At 44.0% G+C, this 22,642-nt stretch overlaps 1 protein-coding gene across 1 annotated transcript in view; it reads right to left on the minus strand.

Moving 5' to 3' along the window:
- The window catches only part of LOC139056384 (neprilysin-1-like), a 37,209-nt gene that overhangs the window by 4,868 nt on the left and 9,699 nt on the right, over window positions 1–22,642 (minus strand). Inside the window, exons 6-17 of the mRNA XM_070534584.1 lie at window positions 22,083–22,247; window positions 21,180–21,254; window positions 19,710–19,852; window positions 16,715–16,943; window positions 12,751–12,849; window positions 9,644–9,721; window positions 7,055–7,164; window positions 5,061–5,119; window positions 4,379–4,430; window positions 3,231–3,298; window positions 2,204–2,334; window positions 1,321–1,386 (exon numbers count right to left, since the gene is read on the minus strand). Coding sequence (XP_070390685.1) covers window positions 1,321–1,386; window positions 2,204–2,334; window positions 3,231–3,298; window positions 4,379–4,430; window positions 5,061–5,119; window positions 7,055–7,164; window positions 9,644–9,721; window positions 12,751–12,849; window positions 16,715–16,943; window positions 19,710–19,852; window positions 21,180–21,254; window positions 22,083–22,247 — 1,275 coding nt within the window. The remainder of the gene's footprint in view (window positions 1–1,320; window positions 1,387–2,203; window positions 2,335–3,230; window positions 3,299–4,378; window positions 4,431–5,060; window positions 5,120–7,054; window positions 7,165–9,643; window positions 9,722–12,750; window positions 12,850–16,714; window positions 16,944–19,709; window positions 19,853–21,179; window positions 21,255–22,082; window positions 22,248–22,642) is intronic.

The following is a 22,642-nucleotide window of genomic DNA, read 5'->3' on the forward strand; positions in this document are numbered from 1 at the left end:
GTCCCTGGCTTTACGAGCTGTTAATGTATGTATGAGCTCAGAACTTAATTCTCGCAGTGTACTGTGGGAAGAGCAAGTTCGCTTTCAGTCAGTACACATTTCAACGCGCAAGAACTGTGCTCGAAATCTCGCTCTGCCTTACTAAACCTTCGTAATTCGTAATGAAGACAATTTCGACTTGTTAGACATGATAATGATGCTTGTCTGACGATTTTTGATGCTGACGATTTCTTTCGAACACGGTAGACACAGCTAATATGATGCTTTAGTGAAAAAACTTTTCTAGCTGTTCAATGTGGTTGTTTTCGTCCAATGTAATTCGCCGAAAGGGGATATGCTGATCGGTGCAAAAAAAAAAAAAAACGGAAGGGGCAGTAAGAACAAACGTTGCCCTTTAAAGAAGAAAAAGAAAAGAAGCACTGATAGTCATAACTTTAGCCATTCGCCATATAACCTGCCCCCGCATGATTCGCTGATCAAGCGCTCTCTTGGGCGCTACGATATATACATGAGCTTCCAGGCTTCCGTTTGAACACCCTACTATAGTTGGGAACAAGTTAAGAAGGCGGGAGAGGCCCCGCCCAAATGACCAAAGCGCAGCAGCCGATTGACTCGGCGACTAAAGAATTAGTCCCACTGACGTGACTCGGCGCAGTTCGAAGCAGGGGCTGCCATGTTCCCCGTCGGTGGGCTCACCGGCCGTCCTGCTCATGACGTTAGTCTAGAAAAGCAGTGATTTGGGCTTGTTGGTAAGACATTGTAAGGCTTATAGCGCGTTAAAAAGACAAGGACGAAAGTGAGACGTGACACATACAGGCGCTAACTTGCAACAATCTTTATTTCGAGCAAGGGACCCATACATATATACAACTTTTTCGCGTACATCATACATGCGCTGTTTACAAAAAAACCTTCACACACTATTGCGCAGATACGATAACTCATTACGGGAAAGGGCAATTGATGGCTTAGGCACACAGTTATTGCCAAGCCTATCAATCATTTCTGCTTCTATAATTTCGCGAGTTATCCTACCTCGGGGTTTTCCCACAATGGAGCAGTCTCTGTATGCTGCATTGGAGCATGCTGTATGTGTCACGTCTCACTTTCGTCCTTGTCTTTTTAACGCGCTATAAGCCTCACGTTAGTCTACAGTGCGCGCTCATTGGTGGAGGCTTTTGTGCCTTTGAGGGGCAAGTGTCACCGCCTTCTAAAGTTGTACCCGACTATATAGGGCTTCAGGACAGGCTGTCTAAGTGAAAAAAGAAGAATCTTGCTGCGAGCGCACGGCATTCAAGCAGACCTATAAAATAAACTTACCAAATAACTTTGACGAGCGGACGCGTTGTCGGAGATGTCTTCACCCAGCGTGTGTGAAGATGGCAGCTAAAAGGAAAATTTCTTGAGTGTAGAGGTATCACCTTGGGCCCGTATTTGCAGCAGTTACACGTGCAGAACAAGGATTACAGAGGTGGAATTTTCTAGACGAATGAAATCCCCCGAACGGTCGTAAAGGAACACGAGACAGAGTGAAGAAATTAGCAAGTTTGCAGGCTGCTGCTGCTGCTGATGATGAAGACGATTCAGAAAACTAGGTTATCTCAAGATAACCTTGAGGGCGACTACAAAACAGTGAAAGCTTACAGCCAACAAATCGTTAGTCTGGCTTATATTGGAATATGCTTCAGTGGTCTGGTCACCGAGTAAAAAACAATGGTGAAATATTTCCGATAATCAGTTCACAGACGATCACATAACAAGAGTACTTGGGGGCGGCAGAGGTTTCATAATACTTCCAATGATCTCACATGCTACTGTCTTTTTTCAAAATTATTGCTGTGAGTTATTTCACCGTGAACATGTGAGACAGAGGAAGCATTCTCCACCAAACGCAGAGCAGGCATTTGCATTAGCGATACGTTGGTGTCCCTCACTGTACGCGAAGAAAGTGCAGTATGTCGGCTGTGTGCGCGGAACAATTCCAGTAAACAATACCGATTGGATGGTCCGCATAGTGCGCTCAAGTAAGCGCCTGCACCACTTATGTGTGTCCAGTATTTATGGGCGCCTGGTTCGCGCTGAAATCATTTACTATCACGCACCAACTAGCTTAAGAACATGTTTATCTCAAAGAATTACGCTTCCCCCTCTGGAAGTGACGTGACCTGTGACTGATCCTGTTCGCGGCGAAAGATCCTCTCACCTTCATCTGAGTTTCGGCGTCTGTGATGTTCCCGTACTGGTTCACGAAGCACTCGGCTTTGTCGCGAAATACTTGCGCTGTCTTCGCGGTCCACCAATCCTGTCTTCTGCCCTTCTTGTCGTACAGCCTTCCTATACGAAGCACGAATGCCAGCCGGGAAATGAGCGGCTGGTTGCAGACAATATAGCTGTATTCGAGCAGGAGAATGTTTGAATCTAACTGGCTAATAATACACGAAAAAGTGGGTGGGGAGGAACGGGCTGTGGTTACAGAATACAAAGCCGTATCTTTCACCGTGTAAAATAGACGCTATATAGTGGTTGGCTCCATAGTAATGTGGACATCCTGGGGCTCATCAACATTTTCACTTGAACGGTATCGTTGTTTTTTTCATGGCACTCCTATCCGAATGCGGTTAAGAATATTAGGGTCTCACGCGTGCTCTTGGGACAAAGGCACGCCAACACATTAATGAAAGCAATCAAAGGGCATTGTTTGCACCTTTCATACACTAATGCCTGCTAGCCGACTCACAACACAATCTATCTTACTGTCTATCTGCCTTACTAAAATCTTACTACTACCTAGCCGCGTGAACTCAGTGCTAATTAGCGCGACTAACCCTAGAAGGTTCTGGCTCCAGATTTTATCCCCTGGACAAAAAATAGTTTTGCTTCAAATGCGAAGCTTTCTTTTTTAGAAACCCGTGTGAATTTCCCGTATAGCTTCGTGCTATACGTTTCGGCGCATGATAATGGTTTCCTCGCATTTTCGTATACAAATGGAAAATCTGACCATTCGAACTCTACTGCTGACTGCATGTACAGCAGCAGAACCCGTAGCTACTCAGACATATCGTTAGAGCTTCCCTCGGAGCAGTCGTATCTATAAAGTACAAACACACTTCTCTGAAAAAAAAGTACAAGGTACGTGCTCGAAGATTACTCATTTTCTCATAAATCTCTCTTTTAAGAAAAAAGAAAGTTCACTGTACCCTCATTGAATAGCCAGTGATCGGAACTCTTACCATGGCTGTCGAATCCATGTGTAATTTCATGAAAGACTATGTAACCGAGGATGGCATAATTTATGTACCTGTAATAAACAGTGCGGCTGTCAATACGAAATGTACGCTGTAACTACGATTGTTACTAATTTTACAGCTGTAAAATGAGTAAAAGCACGGAGTGCCCCACCTGTAGAAGGTGGGGGACTCCATGCAACTTTTAACCATCTGGAGTTCTTTAACGTGCACCTAAATCTAACTACACGAGCGTTTTTTTTTCTTTTTTCATTTCGTCCTCATCGAAATGCAGCCACTGCAGCCGGGATCAAACGGACCACGCTTCTTGGCGAGGTCATATCAAAATCTCTGCCATTTTATGAATCTGTGCATTGAAAAGTGCGACTATGGAAACTTGAAAAAAATACATGCGCTCCTAATATGCGCTCTTTGAAGTGCAAGACGAATATTTAAACCACGCTTAATAAATTTCAATGCCTTTGGCGCCAAAGGAAAGTGGAAGAATGGAGAGGTGGAAAGAAAAAGCACCTAATTTGCTTTCGTCTGCTTTCTTTCGAGCCAAAAACATTGGCAGGTCTGTGCATGCCAACCAGAGCCTAACGTTCGATTCACTCTGGTATGCTTACAGTAAGATTTATGCACGCTTGCCACTCAGTATTTCTTTGGCAAATCATTCCTTAATTATTACTTTACTGCTTCGAATTTTACGATTACTATTGGCTGTCATTGTTAAAATCTTTAAAGGGTTTGAATTTGAACCTCGGTTCAAAAGTTTGTACTTTTGCATACGTGAAGCGTGCCTTGGCCGAGCAATATCTACGCATATATCATTGGCTGAATTCAAGTTTGAGTTTGTTTGGCTATACTCAAAAACGCCTTTCACCGCTTGTTTTCTGCTCGCGGATTCTGGAAATTTTGGCTGTTCCTGTCCAGGATATTTACTGATGAGATATCCCGTTTGATTCTGCAATAATAATTTAAGCCACACGTAGAATACATCAAGCTTGAATAATTCCCGCCCCTTAATATGGAGTCGAGAGAATGCTGTAAGGTTGCGACAAAAGCATTTGAAAGTATTTTTGAACACTCTGTGCTAGAACGTTATAATAAAGACAGAGGACAAATGTTTAAACTAGCAACGCATGACTTACTTGGGCAGTCCGGCATCAAAGAAGGGCTGTTGCATAATGCCTGCCGGGATATCTGTCACAGAGAATCGAAGGAGCACAATGCAGAATCACTATAGCGTGGTTTTAGTGCTTATGAGGGTGCTAAATTGGTGCTTTTTTATTTGCATCCTCAATTGCACCAATTTAGCACACTTGTACTATACTCAAGACACCCCATAACAAACGGTGTGTGCGAGAATATCCCCAGTACATGCACCCACGCAAACACACGCACTCTTTTTCTCACAGTAAAGAAAAAAGAGACACGGTACTCAATTGTCAACCAGCTAAATGTACTGCATATGCAATAAGAGGACAATGAGGATGAAAACAAGATAATATAGCCAGCCCACATGCAATGCCTTTTAAGCGCCTTCAATAGTGCAACACTTCAACCGCGCAATGTTGGTTTTCTGCAGTTAACATACGCAGTAACATTACTTCATTCCGGTTGCCTAAAATAGTAAAGTTTGCGCTCTGCGACCCTTCTCTGCTGAACATTCATTCGTTAATTCATGCATAGCGAGGCTTTCGCCAGAGACACTGCGTGGAGCAGCGACGCAGTGAGCGCTGTTTTCCCGCAACGCTGCATGAGATGTAAAACAGTACCGAAATATATGTGCTCGCGCACCGTCGTGAGCGAATGTGCTAAGTTATGGCTCACAGATTTTGTTTTCCGTCCACTTGCAGTAGGCGTTCACCATGGCAGCGTTGAATGCCTCGCTGAAAATGAAAGACGTGCAATCAAATCGAGCATACGCATAGGCAGATCAATCGCATGTCATGCCCAATTGTGTTTAACATATAGGCTGCTCCGACCGAAAGCACAAGCTTCTTTTGCTAGAATGTTAACTGACCAATGTTTGGGCTATGCCATCTTCAGCATTGTAATGTGGAATATTTAACTGTGCTACCAAAGTTCACGTTCGTTCGGAAAATCTGAGTGATAGATAATTGGTCGTTTACATGAACAAATAATCATTTACCTATAAAAATAGAACAACAAATTATGGACTGCTGTCACATTGTATTTATATAGCGGCACGTTTGTAAGCAAACAGACATAGTATTGACAATATCATCAATCTACGTTACTTCACCGTTCACCGCTTTGAACAAATATTTATTAAATGACTAATGAAAGCTCGTTTACGTGCATTATTCTTACCTTCAGAGAAAATGCGGGCATATAACGATCCCAAAACTTTTATTTCTTTATTTTTTGCCCTCACGGAAGTGTGAAAGCAGTTTCGCCCCATCTTCTTGATTTCACGCTCTACAGCTTGTCTGTATTGCACTGTCGCTTACAAAACCAACAGGCCTCCCACCATTTCTTAAACCGCAATTCGGCATAAGTCCAAATAACATATTCAAGCAGAAACAGCGACATTTGTGCTAGATGAAGCAAAAATACTTAGGTCACAACTGGAAGAGTGGTAAATTACATTTGCACACGGGTTTCCGTACAAGGAAACATTACAAAAATAAATTGAACGCAGCAGAAAAACTTGCAGAAACGTTTCCTGTCGAAAAGGGGGGTGTATATGATTTCATTTCAACGCGTAACTGTGGTAAAACAACGTAAAGCTGTCTTGGTGTTGGAAACAGCTGCTGCGCTAGTAATAAACTCCTTTCTTTCTCAGGTTAAGGAGAGATAACAGAAATAAGAAAAGGCTGAGAGCTAAACCGGAGGAAATCTGGTCGGCTGTATACCTTGTAAGAGGAGTACAGTATATGTAAAAACTAAAAAAAACGAGAAATCATTAGTCATGAAAAAAAAAAGAAAAGCGTCGATAACGCAGGCACCCGCATGAAGCGGCACATATTTCAATTGCAGTCTCTCAGACTTGTGCTTAAGAACATGTCGCTGTGGCTCGTTGGTGCATGAGAATAAATTAGTAGATTTCAGCGAAAAGCAGACGACCGCGGCAAATAAATAAATAAATAAATAAATAAATAAATAAATAAATAAATAAATAAATAAATAAATAAATAAATAAATGGGATAAGCCATGCCCGTTTATGATCGAGCCTATTCCCTTGAGGTCGTTTGTTTTTGCGATGAAGTCTCGTTGTCTTGAAAGGCTGCAGCAACGCCGCCGAAAGCCAGAGTTGTGAATATTGGTTGCAAGCTGGCTTCTAAAGCTCAAAATCTCGGCAACGACGGAGTTTCCCGCAAAAATCACTAAAAGAAAATCTGCTGCTATAGTGTGTATGGTAGCCGCAACAATGACGCTTGCGCCAACTTGGAAATAATGGGCAGCACACGAACTTGCCTAAACATAGTCTTTCTGGCTTCAAGCGGGCTTGCGGTTTTGGAAATTGGTCGTTTGTACTGCAGACGGTGTCATAAATGCAACAATTGGCAACGATTATGCATGTGCGCGGAGGCTTACTGAAATTTGTCGTGTTTAGAAAACTATGATTGCTTAGAAACTTGTAAACACAAGGCGTGAAAAATAAAGTCACCAATACGTATGAAGCCACAAGTACGAAAATTAGACAAATCCATGTGGAACATACAAATAATTCCCACGATAGTTGAGCGATCGCAGCGCCAGAGTTGTCTCTAGTTATTTTTTTTGGGGGGGGGGGCGGGGAGGGGTGAAATTACGACGACGACCTATTGTTCACAATGTGACCGAAGGCCCTACTCACTGCTCTGCCGGGTCCTGCTCCTTACGCAAGGAGCGCAGCTTGCTGAGCTTGATTTGCCGCGCAAATGCAGCGTAGTAGCACACGAACCGCTCTCCGCCGACGTCGGCGGGCTGCAGCGTTGAAAGCACGAATAAGTTGCGCTATCGCATCACACTTATGGAAGGACATTTCTTTCTCCACCAAAGTATAAGTCACTTCGATGGTGCTGATAGCGCACCATATGGAAATAAAGCACAGGCAGGTTACGAAAGACAGCTGGTCTCTCTCCCTCTCTCTCTGCTTGGTGATTGTTTCGTTAGACAAATGAGTGCTGTGAAGACCAGGGTTGCCAGATCGCTCCAACCACTGGTAGCCAAATTGGCCTCCGCACTAGCCCAAATGTAGCCAAAAGCGAAACTTTTGGGTAGCCCAAAAGTAGCCGAAAAGCTTTGCCTTTTTGGGAAGTCATTTCTTAAGCGTATTGAATTCATTTTCGGCCAGAATACCTACGTATTAGTTTTTCCTTGCATGATCACAAATGACCTCCGCGTTCATCATCACGGAGGCCATGTGGCACGGAAAACAGAAGCTGCACAAGCGCAAGAAGTGCAGAAACGCAGGCATGCAGGCAAATCCATGATAATTCAAATGCGGTCTTCATTGCAAATGCACTGTTTTATTTTTCCCAGAGTATTAAAAGATTACGTAAGCAACAACTGACAAATGAACAACTGACACGCTAAGCAATGGCATGCATTCAGGCGTTCAGTATTATTACTTACAGCTCATGATAATTTCGCTTAACACCACACAATGAACTAAACAAAAAACTACACAAATTTACAAAACAAAGTCTAACACAATAGATGGCAGTCGGTACAAAAGCTAGTACGATATTTATACATTAAAAAAGTATGCTATGGTTAAGCATCACGAACTTATTGCGAAGTGGAACTGCTTGGTCCGTACAAAATGTCAGAGCTGAAACGGGACGAAAATTCTTGGCTCGGTTTAAAATCCTTGCAGCAGCCTCCGTTCCTGGCCAGGGCAAACTACACGTGGAGAAGCGCTACCAATGTTTCTTTTCACATTCTATTTCGAAGGTCGCTTTTAATGAGCGAGACCTGGCTGAACACTCGTTCGACGGCGCCATTTGATACGGGTAGTGATAGCAAAGACAGGATGGGCGTTTGGAGTTGTGCGGGGAACGGATGGTTGGGATGGCTGTGGGGCAACGGAAGAGATACGTTATAAGTTGGCGTTGGAGCAGGGGCAATTTGGGCAAGAAAGGTCCGAGCGAATTGCCACTTAGGCGCCATGCAGCAGGCAGAAAATTCGGCTACTTTCGGCTAGGTTCAGCTCGGTGTTCTCCCTCCGTTCTTGCACCGAGGTCACCCGCGGCGCACCGTCAATGGGAGCTAAAAGAATCTCCTGCTTAAAACGTAGCACGCCAAAAGCTCACACGTAGAGGCGGCAACAGTTCGCTGACGCGCCCGGGTAGCGTAAGGGCGCGGATTGCTGAGGCCAGCTTACTTATATTAAAATCATCAAAAGGCCGCGATACTTGACCTTTTGACACGCATATGTGTTCTCTCACACATAGTTTGCAGATTTTGATCTTGTAGGAGACGCGCTCAATTTCTTTAACCTGCTGTCGTCTGCATTTTGATTCCAGCGTGCTTTTCATTTGTGCTTAACTATATTTACTTTTTTTTTCCACAAGAAAGACATGTAGCCCAAAAATAACCACATAGCCAAAGGGAAAATTTTGACGCAAACTCGGACAAAAAGTAGCTCAATCTGGCAACCCTGGTGAAGACCATCAAACTGAATCGTTAACAGCCGCACTTGCATATATATATATATATATATATATATATATGTGCGTGTGTGTGTGTGTGTGTGTGTGTGTGTGTGTGTGTGTGTGTGTGTGTGTGTGTGTGTGTGTGTGTGTGTGTGTGTGTGTGTGTGTGTGTGTGTGTGTGTGTGTGTGTGTGTGTGTGTGTGTGTGTGTGTGTGGAAAGTAAGCGGAACACGAGTGCATTTTTAGGGCAAGTTTGACGGTGCGTATCTCGGGACCGGGGCTATCCTCAGATTTCGTTCCAAACGGTTGTGCCTTGTACAGTCACAGGGCTACATTTCGTAAATTACAATATGCTGTAAAGCGATTAGTTAAAAATTACTTTGTAAAAAATTAGTCAACCATTCATTTTAATTTATTGTGCCAGTAATGTCCGCCTCTTCGAGTAATCTGGCTCAAAGCTTAGAATGTTGGTATCAACCACAAAATATATATTTTTAATTCCATATTTTTATATGAGACGATGAGCAAAACGAGAACAAGGCAAAAGCGAGAGCCAACGTTTCGACAAGTGGACTTGTCTTTTTCAAGACGACATATTCAAGACAAATCATATATTTGAGGCGACATATATTGAAGACAAGTCCACTTGTTGAAACGCTGGCTCCCGATATTACCTTGTTCTCGTTTTGCTCATCACCTTGAAATTTCATCCCCCCTTTTCCCACGTTTTTATATAGTAGTGTAAAAATACGTCCTATAAAATGAGCAAGATAATTACAACTATGACGGAAGTGGTTTTGACTTACGTTTGGTGCGTCCAAAGCAAGCGCCGTTTCGTTCATGATCCACTGGGGATAACCAACCACAGCAGACATCTCGGCAAGCTGTGAAACGGCCAAGGAGCGAACACGCACCCTCGATTACCATGTAGTTCCAAAGTTCAGTTATGATGCACAAACTAATAAATTAGGCGATATTGTAATAAGTTCTGGTGGTGTTTTGAGCCTAATCTTGAAATCTATACACTAAAACGTGTACCGGTTCAGATGGTACCCCGAACGCTTTCCTTGTAGGACACTCCCTATGGACAGCTCAGTACCTTACTGTAATCTTCCAGAAACCCTTAGACTCTGGCGAAGTACCAACTAAATCGAAAACCGCCAAAGTCCTGCCCTTGTATAAATCAGGTGATAAACAACTTCTCTCTAACTACAGGCCGATATCTCTCACACCCCAGTCATGCAATATGTTAGAGCACGTTATTCACAAAACATATAATCGAACTCCTTAACTCTAATGACGTTGTAACATCTGCCCAACATGGTTTCCGTCGTCGTTATAGCACTGTAACGCAATTAGTTGATTTTGTTTATGATATCGCTTCTAACCTAGACATAGGTAATCAAGTGGAGGCAATCTTTATTGACTAAAGCCTTTGGCTCTGTGATTTATTCTAATATACTGGTAAAATAACGCCATATTGAATAATCCCTGTCTTGTTTCTTGGATAGCCATGTTTTCTTGGTTATCGCTCACAATTTGTTTCTTTTAATTCCGTGGACTCAACTCCTGTCGACGTTACGTCAGGCGTTCTTCAGGGATCCGTATAAGTCTCTTTAATATTTCTAATATATGTTATTGGTTTACCTCGTAGCCCCTCAACTAAAATCAGACTTTATGCAGATGACTGCGTACTATACGAATCTATTAATTCCGTTGATGACCACGACTGCCTTCCCCAATCCCTTATGTCTTTTTGCGTTTGGTCCAGACGTGGCAAATGAACGCCGACTGTAGTAAAACAGTCGTGATGTCATTTTCCAATAGACAGAGCCCCCTCTCGCTCTATTATTCTCCGGATGGCATCCAACTTAAAAGAGTGTCTCAATATAAATACTTTGGTGTCATTCTAACCGAACATCTTTCATAGTCTAAACATATTGAATATGTAAATGGGAAAGCCCTAAAAAGATTAGGGTATTTGCGCCGCACTTTAGCTAAGACCCCCGCGATACTAAGCTGTCATTACGTAAAATGTTAATTCGCCCTGTTCTAGAATACGCATCTGTCATTTGGTTCCCCTACAAACAATGCGAAATAAGCTCGCTCAATAAAGTTCAACGAAAATCTATCCATTTCATTTGCCAAAATTACAGCCGCAGTTTCTCATCAACACAGGCTCAACAATCTTTGAACATTGAGCCATTACTTTCATGTTATCGCATTAAAGCCTTAAAACTTTCATATGCAATTAATAACTCCATCTCTGGTGTTTCTGACTGTAACTATGTCACACTTACTAACGCAAGTTCTACCCGTAGCTCACCGCGCCTCGACCATAACACCTATTTATGCCCGAACTAACACATTCAAGTACAGTTTTTTCCCACGTGCAATAGAGCTTTGGAATTCTCTACCCGGTAACGTTCGTTCACAATCAGTAAAAGATTTCATGGCTGCCACTGGTAAGCACTTCGCTAGAATGTAAAGCGCTTCTTTTTGCTCGTTCATATATTGGTGTTTGTGTGTTTTTTATGTGTAATTTATAGTAATGTATACTGTTCTCACTCCTGATATAGCCCTATATTGGGTGTCAGTGTATGTAGATCAAATAAAAACATCAAATAAATAAGATAAGTTCCACGGGGCTTTCCTTTTTTCGTTTTCCTCTGAGGTTTCGTTCGGGAGAAATAAATATGTGCACCCTTAAAAGACGTTCCTGGGCATATGCACTGCCTCATAGATTTTACGCCACCGTAAGACTTCCAGCTGAAGAGTAAATTTACTCTTCAGCTTTGCACTTACTGCGCGTGGCAAAAATCTAAAGTAGCTCGGAGAAAGCACTCACTCATAGGTTCGAATGATAGCTCATCAGTATTTGTGATACACAGTAAGACTTTGAGTACATAGTATGATCGCATTAAGCATATTTCGCTGCTCCGGAGCACTAAATAAGATTACAAGTCACGCTATAGAGCGGTATATTACGTTCGCCGCTTACCATAAACCGGACTTTTATTAAAAGCGGGGGCTTGCTATATCATGAAACCATGTCATCATTGTGCGTTCACATTGTTTGCATGATCATTTTTCCTCTTTTACGAAAACTCCACTTCGCGGGTTTCCAAAAACTTATTTGTTTATTCAGTGTCATATACGTAAAGCTTACAAATGTTCTCAACGGGTAAAAAAAATAATTGAAAAACAAACTCCAGTTTGTATTTTGTTTGTGTTGCTATTCATATACGTCTATTCTCACGAACCAACTATATAACTTGCATGGTAGATATCCTCACCGCGACTATAATGCCATGGACAAACATACCTCGTATTGTATTCAAACCTTCATTACCGCATTGACGACTCTCAAAGAGTTAGGTTTGACTGGCTAAAGCATCGAAACTGGATGAGCCGGTTTAATTGTAGCGCTAACCGTAGAAGAACGGATCGCGTGAATGCCAGTGGCATATTTTATGGCCTCTGAGATGGTTTGCAGTAAAAAATCTCGAACACCATACTGTATTTTCACTCCTCTCCAAACTACTATGCACTGTACCTTTCTTCTTACCTGTATCTTCTCCCTACGCTGCCACGTCTTTCACTTCGTACATATCACTACAAACCTATAGCTTCGCACCACCCCTTTCCACAAACGAGAGAGGGAGCACGCTGCTGCTCATTATGACGTCCGTAAGGCGCCATTTTGACCAATTTTTCAAGTAGACTTCTGAGAAGTGCCAGCCGCTTAATATTTAACGTTTAAAGGCGTCGTAAAAGGCGCTTCGTGTGCCTTAGATCTGTTCTTGTGTCGTTCTCATACAAATTTTCAATTAAGCGCGATTACCAAACCCGCGCGCAGGCAGCACAGGAGAAAGTTATCCGAATGGTAGTTCAACGAGTACCTTTGACTTACTTTCGACAAAGCTGCCGCTTTCGTTTTTTCGTCCATCCAGTCGCTGCTTTGTAGTTCTTTGCGAAATATGCTCTGCTGAAACTTTACCATTTCCTTTACCTGAAAATAAATTACAAAAACGGCGCCGAATAAAACAACACACGAAGAAGGGAAACACGAGACAGCACGTAGGCGAAGTGTAATCATGCCTTTTGTAATCATGCCTAACCAACTAGCCCACCAACACATGCTCAGTTACTGAAAATAAAGTCAGGACAAACCCACGGCAGCTCAATTAAAGAATATGCCTACTACGATAAAGACGTAACTCAGTAACATCTTTCAATTTCCATAGCCACTATATATTGTACACATGCGTGTGTGCATATTGTTCATTCATAATAAGAAGCGTTCTTAAGGCTCGATACCTGAATGAGTTCTTAAACTTGTAGGCTATAGCACTTAACGAGTCTCCGTTTACGGTAAAACAGCGTTTATTATTCGCCATTCTTGTTGAGTACTGCGCCTACAACTGATTTCGGTTGACCCTGTGTGCCACTCTCTTTCGGTTACAAAATACGAAAGTTTTCCGGTGATATCGTCAATTGAATTGATTAATAGCAGCAAGTAATGCACAGGTCTGGCGAGTGCATCATTTGCACACAACTATTAAGAAAGTTGGCGCAGCCAAGCGTTTAAAAGCTGACATCGCTCATGCGCGATAACAAAAGATAGATATGGTATGAAGGCTGTCTTTCGCCCAATTAAAAACACCGCATTTACGCAAAACAAATGTGAAATTAATATATTAACTTCTGCGGTTTTACATGCCAAAACCACGATATGATTCTGAGGTAGACCGTAGTGGGCGACTCCGGATTAATTTTGACCACCTGGAATTCTTTAACGTGCACCCAATGCACGGTAAATCAAATATGCGATCTACGCAGATGAGATCACCATCTGGATCAACACGGGTTCGCCAGGACACATCCAAGAAACTATCCAACAGGCTATGAGCAGGGTGCATGAGGCTGCTCAAACTATTGACCTTATATGTGCGTCGGAAAAATCTGAGTTGCTACTGGTCCATCACAAAAGATGGCGACCGCCCACCATACAAATTGTAAAGAAAATCATGCCGATTTTCCAACCAAAATGTATTAAGATACTCGGTGTCCATATCCAGAAAGATGGAGGTCCCGCTGCGACGGTGCAGCGCCTGCTCAGGCAAGGAGAACAGGTGTTGCACTTGATGCTGGAGTCCCTAACCTAACCAATGGAGTGAAGAAGGCTGGTATGCTTCAACTACACAAAGCACTAATTATGTCGCGCCTCTGCTACAACCTACCCTATACCAATCTCCGTCAGCACGATATCAATAGCATTGATGCGCTCATCTGGAAGGCGACAGAGCTGCCCATCAGCATTCCGTTTAGTGCCAGCACTAAGCTCCTCTTTGACATCGGTTGCCATAACACGGTGGCGGAACTAGTCAGTATTCATCGCCATCGCCAAGAACTGCGTTTGCAGCGCACGTGTCCAGGCATGCACATCCTCCATATATAGCATCGGTCATCATCCAAAAGCTGTGCCTCTTGTGGGCACTCGCCCACCACTCCCGAAACAACGCGAACTCGTAACCATAGCTCCACTGCCCCGCCACATGAATCCAGAACGAGGCAAGGAGAGGCGATGCAAGCAAGTTGCCTACTTCAAGAGGTACACTGCAAGACACCCTGACGGCATATACTTCTACGCTGATTCTAGCGTTGGTGCATGGGGCTCCGCTATAGCAGTGGTGAATAAAAACATCCAAACTGTACATACAGAGAGGTACTCCCAGAGACAGATCCGACCTTAGCGGAGCTGACAGCCACCGCAAGCGCGATCAAACACATGCCCCCTAGTAACTCAGCCTACCGAAGAATCATTTACCGACTCCATGGCGGCTTGGAGGAAATTATTGCACAACGATTTCCAGGCCCACACTTCGACGGTTATTCAAGAGCACCTTCGAGATCCTTTAGAAATCATCTGGATACCTGGTCATGACAGGCTGCCAGGAAATGAAAGAGCTTAACAGCTCGCCTGCGAGATTTTGAACCAGGCTCCCTACATTCCGCGACCAGCCCAGACGAAAAAATGGGCTCCCCTGCTTCTGCGGCCTTAACAAGAGGCAAGGCGCAAGTTCCTGAAGCTCAGCAGAGTGCTCACCCGTGAATAGGGTGTAATTATTCGTCAAGCCCAGACTGAAACACTCCCCACGCCAGCGCGAATGCACCTCCTGCGCGGCCTCTTACCTGAAGATCCCCCACCCTGCCGATACTGTGGCGAACGCCCGAAAATATCTCATATCATCTGGTCCTGTGGACCACCCCACCTCCCCTGCCTGCCCCTACAAATCTTTCCCTTGAACCTCATGCCGGTACGTGGCTGACAGAAGCAGCCAGCGCCGACGACCAACGGTACCTTGCGACGTTTATCAGTGTTGCACTGAAGAATGCCGCAAGCGAGGCTCTGGACTGGCCTTTCCACAAGACCACCCAACATGAAAACAAAGTTTTTTTTCACTTTCTCTCTCGAGATTAGCAACGCAACGCCAAAGCCACTAAGCCACCACGGCGGGTGGCTTTGGCGTTTAAAACATTCAAGCTGTTATAGAGCCTCCTGACCAGCGCTGCTTCACCATGTAGCAGTGCCAGTCTGAGATACATTTTCGGACACTGGTGTGCCAATTGAAGTACAAAAATAAGAAAGACAGCGCGTCCTGCCAAAGGGATGTTTGCAAACAGCATGCAGCAAGAAGGACTATATATGTACAAGACGCAAGTGGCAAAGTGGCTACAGGACAGCTAACTACTAAATAGTGATGCCTTTCTCATAATTTGAGAAGTATTGTTAAAGAAGAAACGCACCTCTGACAAGTCATGCAGATACAAAAATAGTCGCAGTTTCTCCCGAAAAGCGAAACATTGATAGTGATAGCAAAATATTAGACAACTACACAAAAAAGGGATCGTAGATTTATTGGCTGTATAAATTGCAGCACACATTTCCTGACGAATAAAATTAAGAAGCATGGTATCGCGCACGCACAAGCCAACATGAACAGATCTCACTCGATGACCGCGATATACTCGCTGTCACAACGCTTGCGTGATGAAGAGCGCAAGCAGAGGCGAGCGAACGCTTCTGCTGCCTCTCGCTTCAACGCAACTCCGAAACTTGAGTTTACGCGACCTCAAGCACTAGGCACGCAAAAATGCATCGCGCATGCAGCCGCCGGCCATCTTGGCTCGAACGATCTCAGCGTCCACCGGAGATTACCTCCATCATGAGGCGCGGGCGGCGTACGCGCTCAGCCGCGCGGACAGCCAAGCGCAGCCACGGCCACGCTAGCCGCAGCTCCACCTGCCCCTCCGCCCCACCTCCACTCCATTTAGCATGCACTTTATCACGTAACTTCTAACATTGGGCAAGCATCAAGCCACCATACTTCTCGGATCACCCTCGCAACCACAACATACGGCGCGTACGCGCGATTGTATCTTATCGTACTTCGACTTTATGCAGATTCTCACAGTGACTCCCCCCCGCTCCGCCCCCCCCGACGACTGCAAGATTTCGCCTTTCGTGCCCATATAATTGCTATTGCAATGAAAAAATGGCTGTGGCTTAGCTAAGGTTAAGCCCAGGATCCGAAGCATACTAGCCTTTATTTTAGTTGTTGAACCACTGTTTAGCCTGATGAACTGCTGTTGCTTGGCTATATTTGGTTCGGCTAGACGAAGAAACAACTCATGCAGGCGAGCGCACGAGCTGAGACCCGGCTATGTAGCTACGCGGCCGCAAGCGAGCGCACGAGTTGAGCCTCCGCTTTTGCAGCTGTTATGACGTCATATGGTGGCTACGCGGCCGCGCGAGGCGCAGCAAGGAAGAGCGTGGTTGTGCGGCTAGTATGCTTCGCATAAAAGCCTCTTACGATGGGCACGCTCCTCTTGTCGAAGAACTTGTTGACGTAGAAGTGGCTGTACGCCGCCGGTGCCACTTTGGCCAGGGCGGCGTTGCACTGCAGGGTCTGCGGCAGGCTGGTCTGCGTCACGTTGCGAACTTTGCTCTTGAAGGCGGTGTTCAGCTCGCGGACGCTGGGTATCACTTCGACTCCCACCGTTTGCAATGCGTGCCAGACGAGGACATTAGAGACGATGTGCCTGAGGTAGAATTCACACGGTGAAATGCAAACTGAACATAGTCGAATCTCAACAATGAGCAGCTGTCTTCGCGTTCCTTACCATTTATAGGTAGTAAAAATGTTCGCACCCTAAGGGATACTAGTTTGTCCCATGGCTTGCCCATAAGGCTGGTAAAAAGGTAAAGCTATTGTGCACAACAGCGAGGTGAACTACACGCGCCATGGGAAAACCGTAGTTCAAAGCTGTGTTCTGACCACCTGGTGCTCACTAGAACATCTGACACGAGAGTTTGACAGTCATGACTGTTAAAATTTATTTCATTTATTTTTCGTGTCGTATGTCGCAACTATCATCATGTTCACTTGCAACAAAAAGTCCCTAAACTAGACTGGTTTATTTGTCTCCATTAATGATTTTAACTCACCCATAAATGCGAGGGCTTTAGCCATCGGACAACCCAGTGCTTTTAAGGGTGAAACATTTTTTTCTGTGATACAGGAGCACCACCATGGCAATTTCGACTTCTTTTATTTTTCTTTTCTTTTTGCTTTCAATAACTATCCAAGCCCCAAGAACCATAAAGAATTGTGCTGGAAAAAGTCAAGATGCCTTAAACATTTGCTTGTGCGAACGAGTCTAACCCCCGAATCTACCAAGAATCCTCGACTCAAAATTCTTCCTACTCGCCTTGATTATTATTATTATTATTATTATTATTATTATTATTATTATTATTATTATTATTATTATTATTATTATTATTATTATTATTATTATTATTATTATGACGACGACGACGACGACGACGATGTTTACTTACATTTCCATTGAAACGGTGCGGAGGTAAATAGTCAACTAGCTTGCTTGAACTAAACCGATATTATGTAAATCAGTTTTAGTCTAGCATATTGCCTATCTCTTCATCGTTTATTCCCTCCTTAAAACCTCTGCTTCGATACCGAACAATTATCTATGTGTACCAACTCCTGTTCAATCGATCTGTTTCCTGTATATTTTTTTCTACCAATGCAACGTCTTTTACTTATATCGGCTACTGACCATCCTCTTTGCATCCCAGCGCTTGTGCAAGGTGAATGTTCCCTACGGATCTCGCTGGGTAAATAGCTTGGCATTCCATTACGAGTTACGCTTCTGAGTAATGGCTGCGGAGTGCCTCTGCAGAGCAGTGACCATTATGTCGAGGCACGGCACTGCTATCAACGTTCCTGAGTCGAGGTATAGTGCGGCATGGCGGAACGTTCTAGAATACGGGGGTCAGTGTCGGTACCCTCTAGAATTGCATGCGTCATAACGTAAGTACCCACTGTGGCGTACTCCATTCTGCCAATGACTGCACCTGCCCAACACGGGCGCAGCCGGAAGAATCGCACGCAGCACTCTTCTTCACTTTTCTCGTAGAAACATCATTGCTACACAACGTCAGCAAATTTTCTTCTCTCTCATGACGTCACGATAACGTGATGCCAGGTTCGGCAGTTAGAGCGTAAGTAGTTAAATCAGCTTATCTGTTAAGCGTTCCTAAACACTTTAATACTTGCAAGACACGTATGATAGAGCTTGTAAAGCTTCGAAAATATGTTAGTAAGCGCCCTTAACGACGTAGAGCTATGCTGTTTGTTTATTTATTTCGTTTTGTATTTTTTTTTAACAATGCACCATCCGGTAACTTTTGCAGTTTTTTTACTGCACCGAAAGCGCTCAGGGAGCGAAGAAATATTATAGAATGTGAAATGTCACGAGACGTGACTAGAGCAACGGCGTGAGTTTTATGTTAGTCCTCCTGCCGTGAAGCGGAAACCGTGCAGGAAGCGTTCGATCGTGACCGATTTGCTAGTAATTGTGACTAGGAACTGGAAGCCACGTAACGATATCAACTATGTTTTGCGCAGTACACGCTTTAAGAAAGGGTCGTTGTAGTTGCTTCCTAGTTGTCACAGCATCCACTACCTCGATAGAACTGCAGTTGGTAATTAATGATAGAGCTAGCAACATTACTGATTAAATAAAATAGTCACTCCTATTAATGAGCCCCAGCATCACCGGACACAAAGTTTTAAGCATATTATGATGTTTATACCAGACCTGCCCTAGGATATATCAGAGCGGCTCCAATATATGCGTTATAGGTGCGATACGTGCCTTAGCATTACATCCGTTTGGAGTTTGGTAGCTGAGACCCATCAGAAGCCGCGGCTACGTCAGTAACGTTGCTAATTTTACCATCAATTACCAGTAGCAGTTATACCAAGGTAGTGAATCCTGCGACAACTAAATAGTAACTGCAACGACCTTTCTTTTAGAGTGTATTCTTTAAGTGTACCATCCACGGCTATATTTCAACATGTAGTCCTTTTTTGGAATGCGCTTCAAGAACAGAAATGATCTGATTTGGTAGCCGCTATATTGACGTGTATTAAATTTGTGACATTTAAAAGAAAAGGTCAGTCTACTGTCGTTAATTAAATTCTGAGTTAAGCAGTAAATTTTTTTTATTGTCGGACTCCACCTCTACATCCACTACATCCCGAAGGAAATTAGGTGAAAAGATGCTAAGCAGTACAGAAAACTCACGAACTTTACCATATTTATTACCGAGATCATTTTTTCTATGTCTCAATGCTGGTTGAACGGCACCACAAAAGTGTTCGAACCTCGGTCAGGCTACATTTTTTTTCTTCGCTTACGACCTGTTCTTGATTTGACTAGGGAAAAAAACTGTGAAATTGAAAAAAAAAATTAAGGTAGCAGCAGGCATTGGCTTACTTTTCCCATTCTCCGAAGGCCTTGAGAAGTAGTCGTACCTTGCCTGGTTCGGACAACAACACCGAATCGTTGTGGCCCACGGCAACTTTGGCCGCGGTGAATGTGTGATTCAATATATGGTAGACGTTAACCATAGATCGTCTCTATAAAAGAAAAGACGGAAGCATAAAGACGAGTGTCTGGCGAAAACCTGTCTGATGGGGGAAGATCGTAGTGAATACTGCACGCAGCTCCGACTAAGGTAAAAGGTACTGAATGAAACGTTTCGAAGTACGACAGAGTGGCCTGAATAATCAACGATTGTGAGTGCGAACCTAGGATCTGTTTTCGCTCACTGGCGATGACGCAGGCGTCATCCCAGTTGATCACGTGCCTAGTAGACCCAACATGCTCTGCGAGGTCATTAGACGTCATGTTGCGTCTACTGAGTCAGTGGTGACTCCTACCGGTTGTCGCCAATGAAAGAAAAGAGCACGTGATAACACGTACATAAATTAGTGTACTTAGCCTTTTGGTTGTCATTGTGAACAAGGCTTTTAGCTGAATGCATTTCACCTTGGCCGGTGCTGTGCGCATATTTACTAAAAAGAAGGAAGGATTGCACCTTCGCGCCCCTATAATCGTCTTTTGTAACTTCGGAGCACCAAACACTTTTAACAGCAGTAAGAAATGTCGTGGACCGAACGTTCCAACAAAGGCACTTGTGCCCGCCTGGGTGCTGCTCCCCTTGTCGAAACGTTGGCTTCTCAACTGCATTCTTTGTTCTACCGCTGTTAATAACTTCAAACCTCCATTTTCCTGAGAAACTTTCTCTTATCTGGATTCCAGAGGCAATAAATGCCACTTACAGCACTGAGAAAATGCACCATGTAACGGCATCGCGTTCTCTTTGAATGGACACGCTTAATATTTGGAGGCCACTCCTAGACTGCGGCGCGTCTCGAGCCCTCGTGGTTCAAGAAGGATTTCGCGAATATATTTCAGCGATATACGCAGCACCCTAGAGGCCACTACATTTTTCTCCCTCAACTGATACAATTAAAGCAGCACCGCAGAGACAGTTTTGTTCGCAATGTTCGACATCAAAATCATGAAATACTTGCAGTTATGCTACGTATGTATGCAGCAACCAGAAATTTACTATGCGTAAAAATTTTACATGGTGTGGGCTTCTCAAGAAAAGCTCACTTTTCGCCCAGTGTTGTCGTGCAACTTGTTAATATATAGATCAATGTGCCGCTAGCACATTTCACCACTCGCCAAACTTCATACTTCAATAATGTCCCACTTGCCAAGCACAACTTCACTGTATACTTTCTCTTGGAAGAGCTCTGGAAGTCACAGATAACAACAAAACTTGCCCGTAAAGCTCTTTATGTCAGAAATAACCGTTCGGGTTTATTTTCCAGTCTCATTACATATTTGTGTTTTCGTTGCTTCGAACATTAAGAGAAAGAAAGGCTTCCTCACCAAATCGGGGTCACCCTCGAGCTCACCAACGCTGGTAATTCTTGAATCAGATTCGTTGCTCTTTTTGGAAAATATCTACGCGCGACAAAGGGAAAAGGTGCGCATTAAATTCCGCGACATTAGACAAAACTCTAGGCAATATACGCATCAATCAAAGAATGAAGGAGCGCACATGAAATAAAAGCATATCAGTATAAATGAAGGCAACGACACTACTCACGAGTTGTATTGTCAAGCGTCCATCATCATTAGCTTCAGACCAAGCCTCTTGTTCGCATGCAAAATTTATATACTGGTGTATTACGTGTCAAAATAACGATATGATTATGAGGCACACCGTAGTGGGGACTCCGGGTTAATTTTGATCACCGGGTGTATTTCTATATATACCCAATGCACACAGGCGTTCTTGCATTTCGCCCCCGACAGAAATGCGGCCGCCGCGGCCGGGATTTATCTCGCGCCTTCAGTTATAGCAAACGCAACGCCACAGCCGCTAACTACACCACCACGGCGGGATCTTTGCTTGCAAACTTGGAAGCCTGGTTAGTGCTTCGTGAGTAGTCGTTCACTTTCCAGCACTTCCATGTTAACAAAGCCAAAATGTGGCGCACTGCTAGCTCGTGCATGACAAACGTGAACAATAAGGGATGAAAGCGAAACAATCCCATTGTCGCTAGTACTGCTACCGCCGTAACAAATGAGAGCAGACGAGACAGGCTGCGTCGTCTGCTGCCTTTCCGTCTTATCTCACATGCACTGCCCGCTATTTAATGAAGGTAGTATCAGTAATCGCACGTATACAGTTTCTATACTACTAAATTTACACGAAAGGGATGACAGAAGCGGCGTAGGGTGGGCCACCTGCAGAGGAGAAACCACGCACAGCGGAATGTCGCTCACCTCAGCCAACGTCATCTCAAAGTTCACCATCTGGTCAACAGTGGAAACAAGCTTCGCGGCGTTTAAGGAGGTCGTGTTGATCCGTTTTATGACCTCGTGTATGTATTCCTTGTAGTGAGTCGTGTGCAGGTATTCTCGTTTCACAGGCAGCGAGCCTGGCCGCACCTGCGAGGAAAATTTGACAACAAAGCGTTGAGATGCATGTTGCGCTCGCGCATTCCAGGTGAGGAATATCACATTCACGAGGTGTCGTTCGAGTAACAATTTGTTTCAACAACTAATTTTTATTGATACCAAAGAGTACAATGACGTCGAAAGCACTATTGATACACACCTGTACTTTTTGTGAAATTTCTCTTAAATTCTCTCTCTTTTTATTTTCCGCCCGGGGCGTACCGACAATAAAGACCCGCAGCATACACCTCTTCTTTATTGACGGGGGCCCTTCGGGCGCATTTACACAGATTTCACTCATCGTGAAGATCGTACAATTTACGTGTCTTATTTTTTATTATTACTTTAAAGACCGGAAGCACTCCTACTGCATTATACTTATATAC

The sequence above is a fragment of the Dermacentor albipictus genome, chromosome 2, assembly GCF_038994185.2.
Source record: "Dermacentor albipictus isolate Rhodes 1998 colony chromosome 2, USDA_Dalb.pri_finalv2, whole genome shotgun sequence".
NCBI lineage: Eukaryota > Metazoa > Arthropoda > Arachnida > Ixodida > Ixodidae > Dermacentor > Dermacentor albipictus.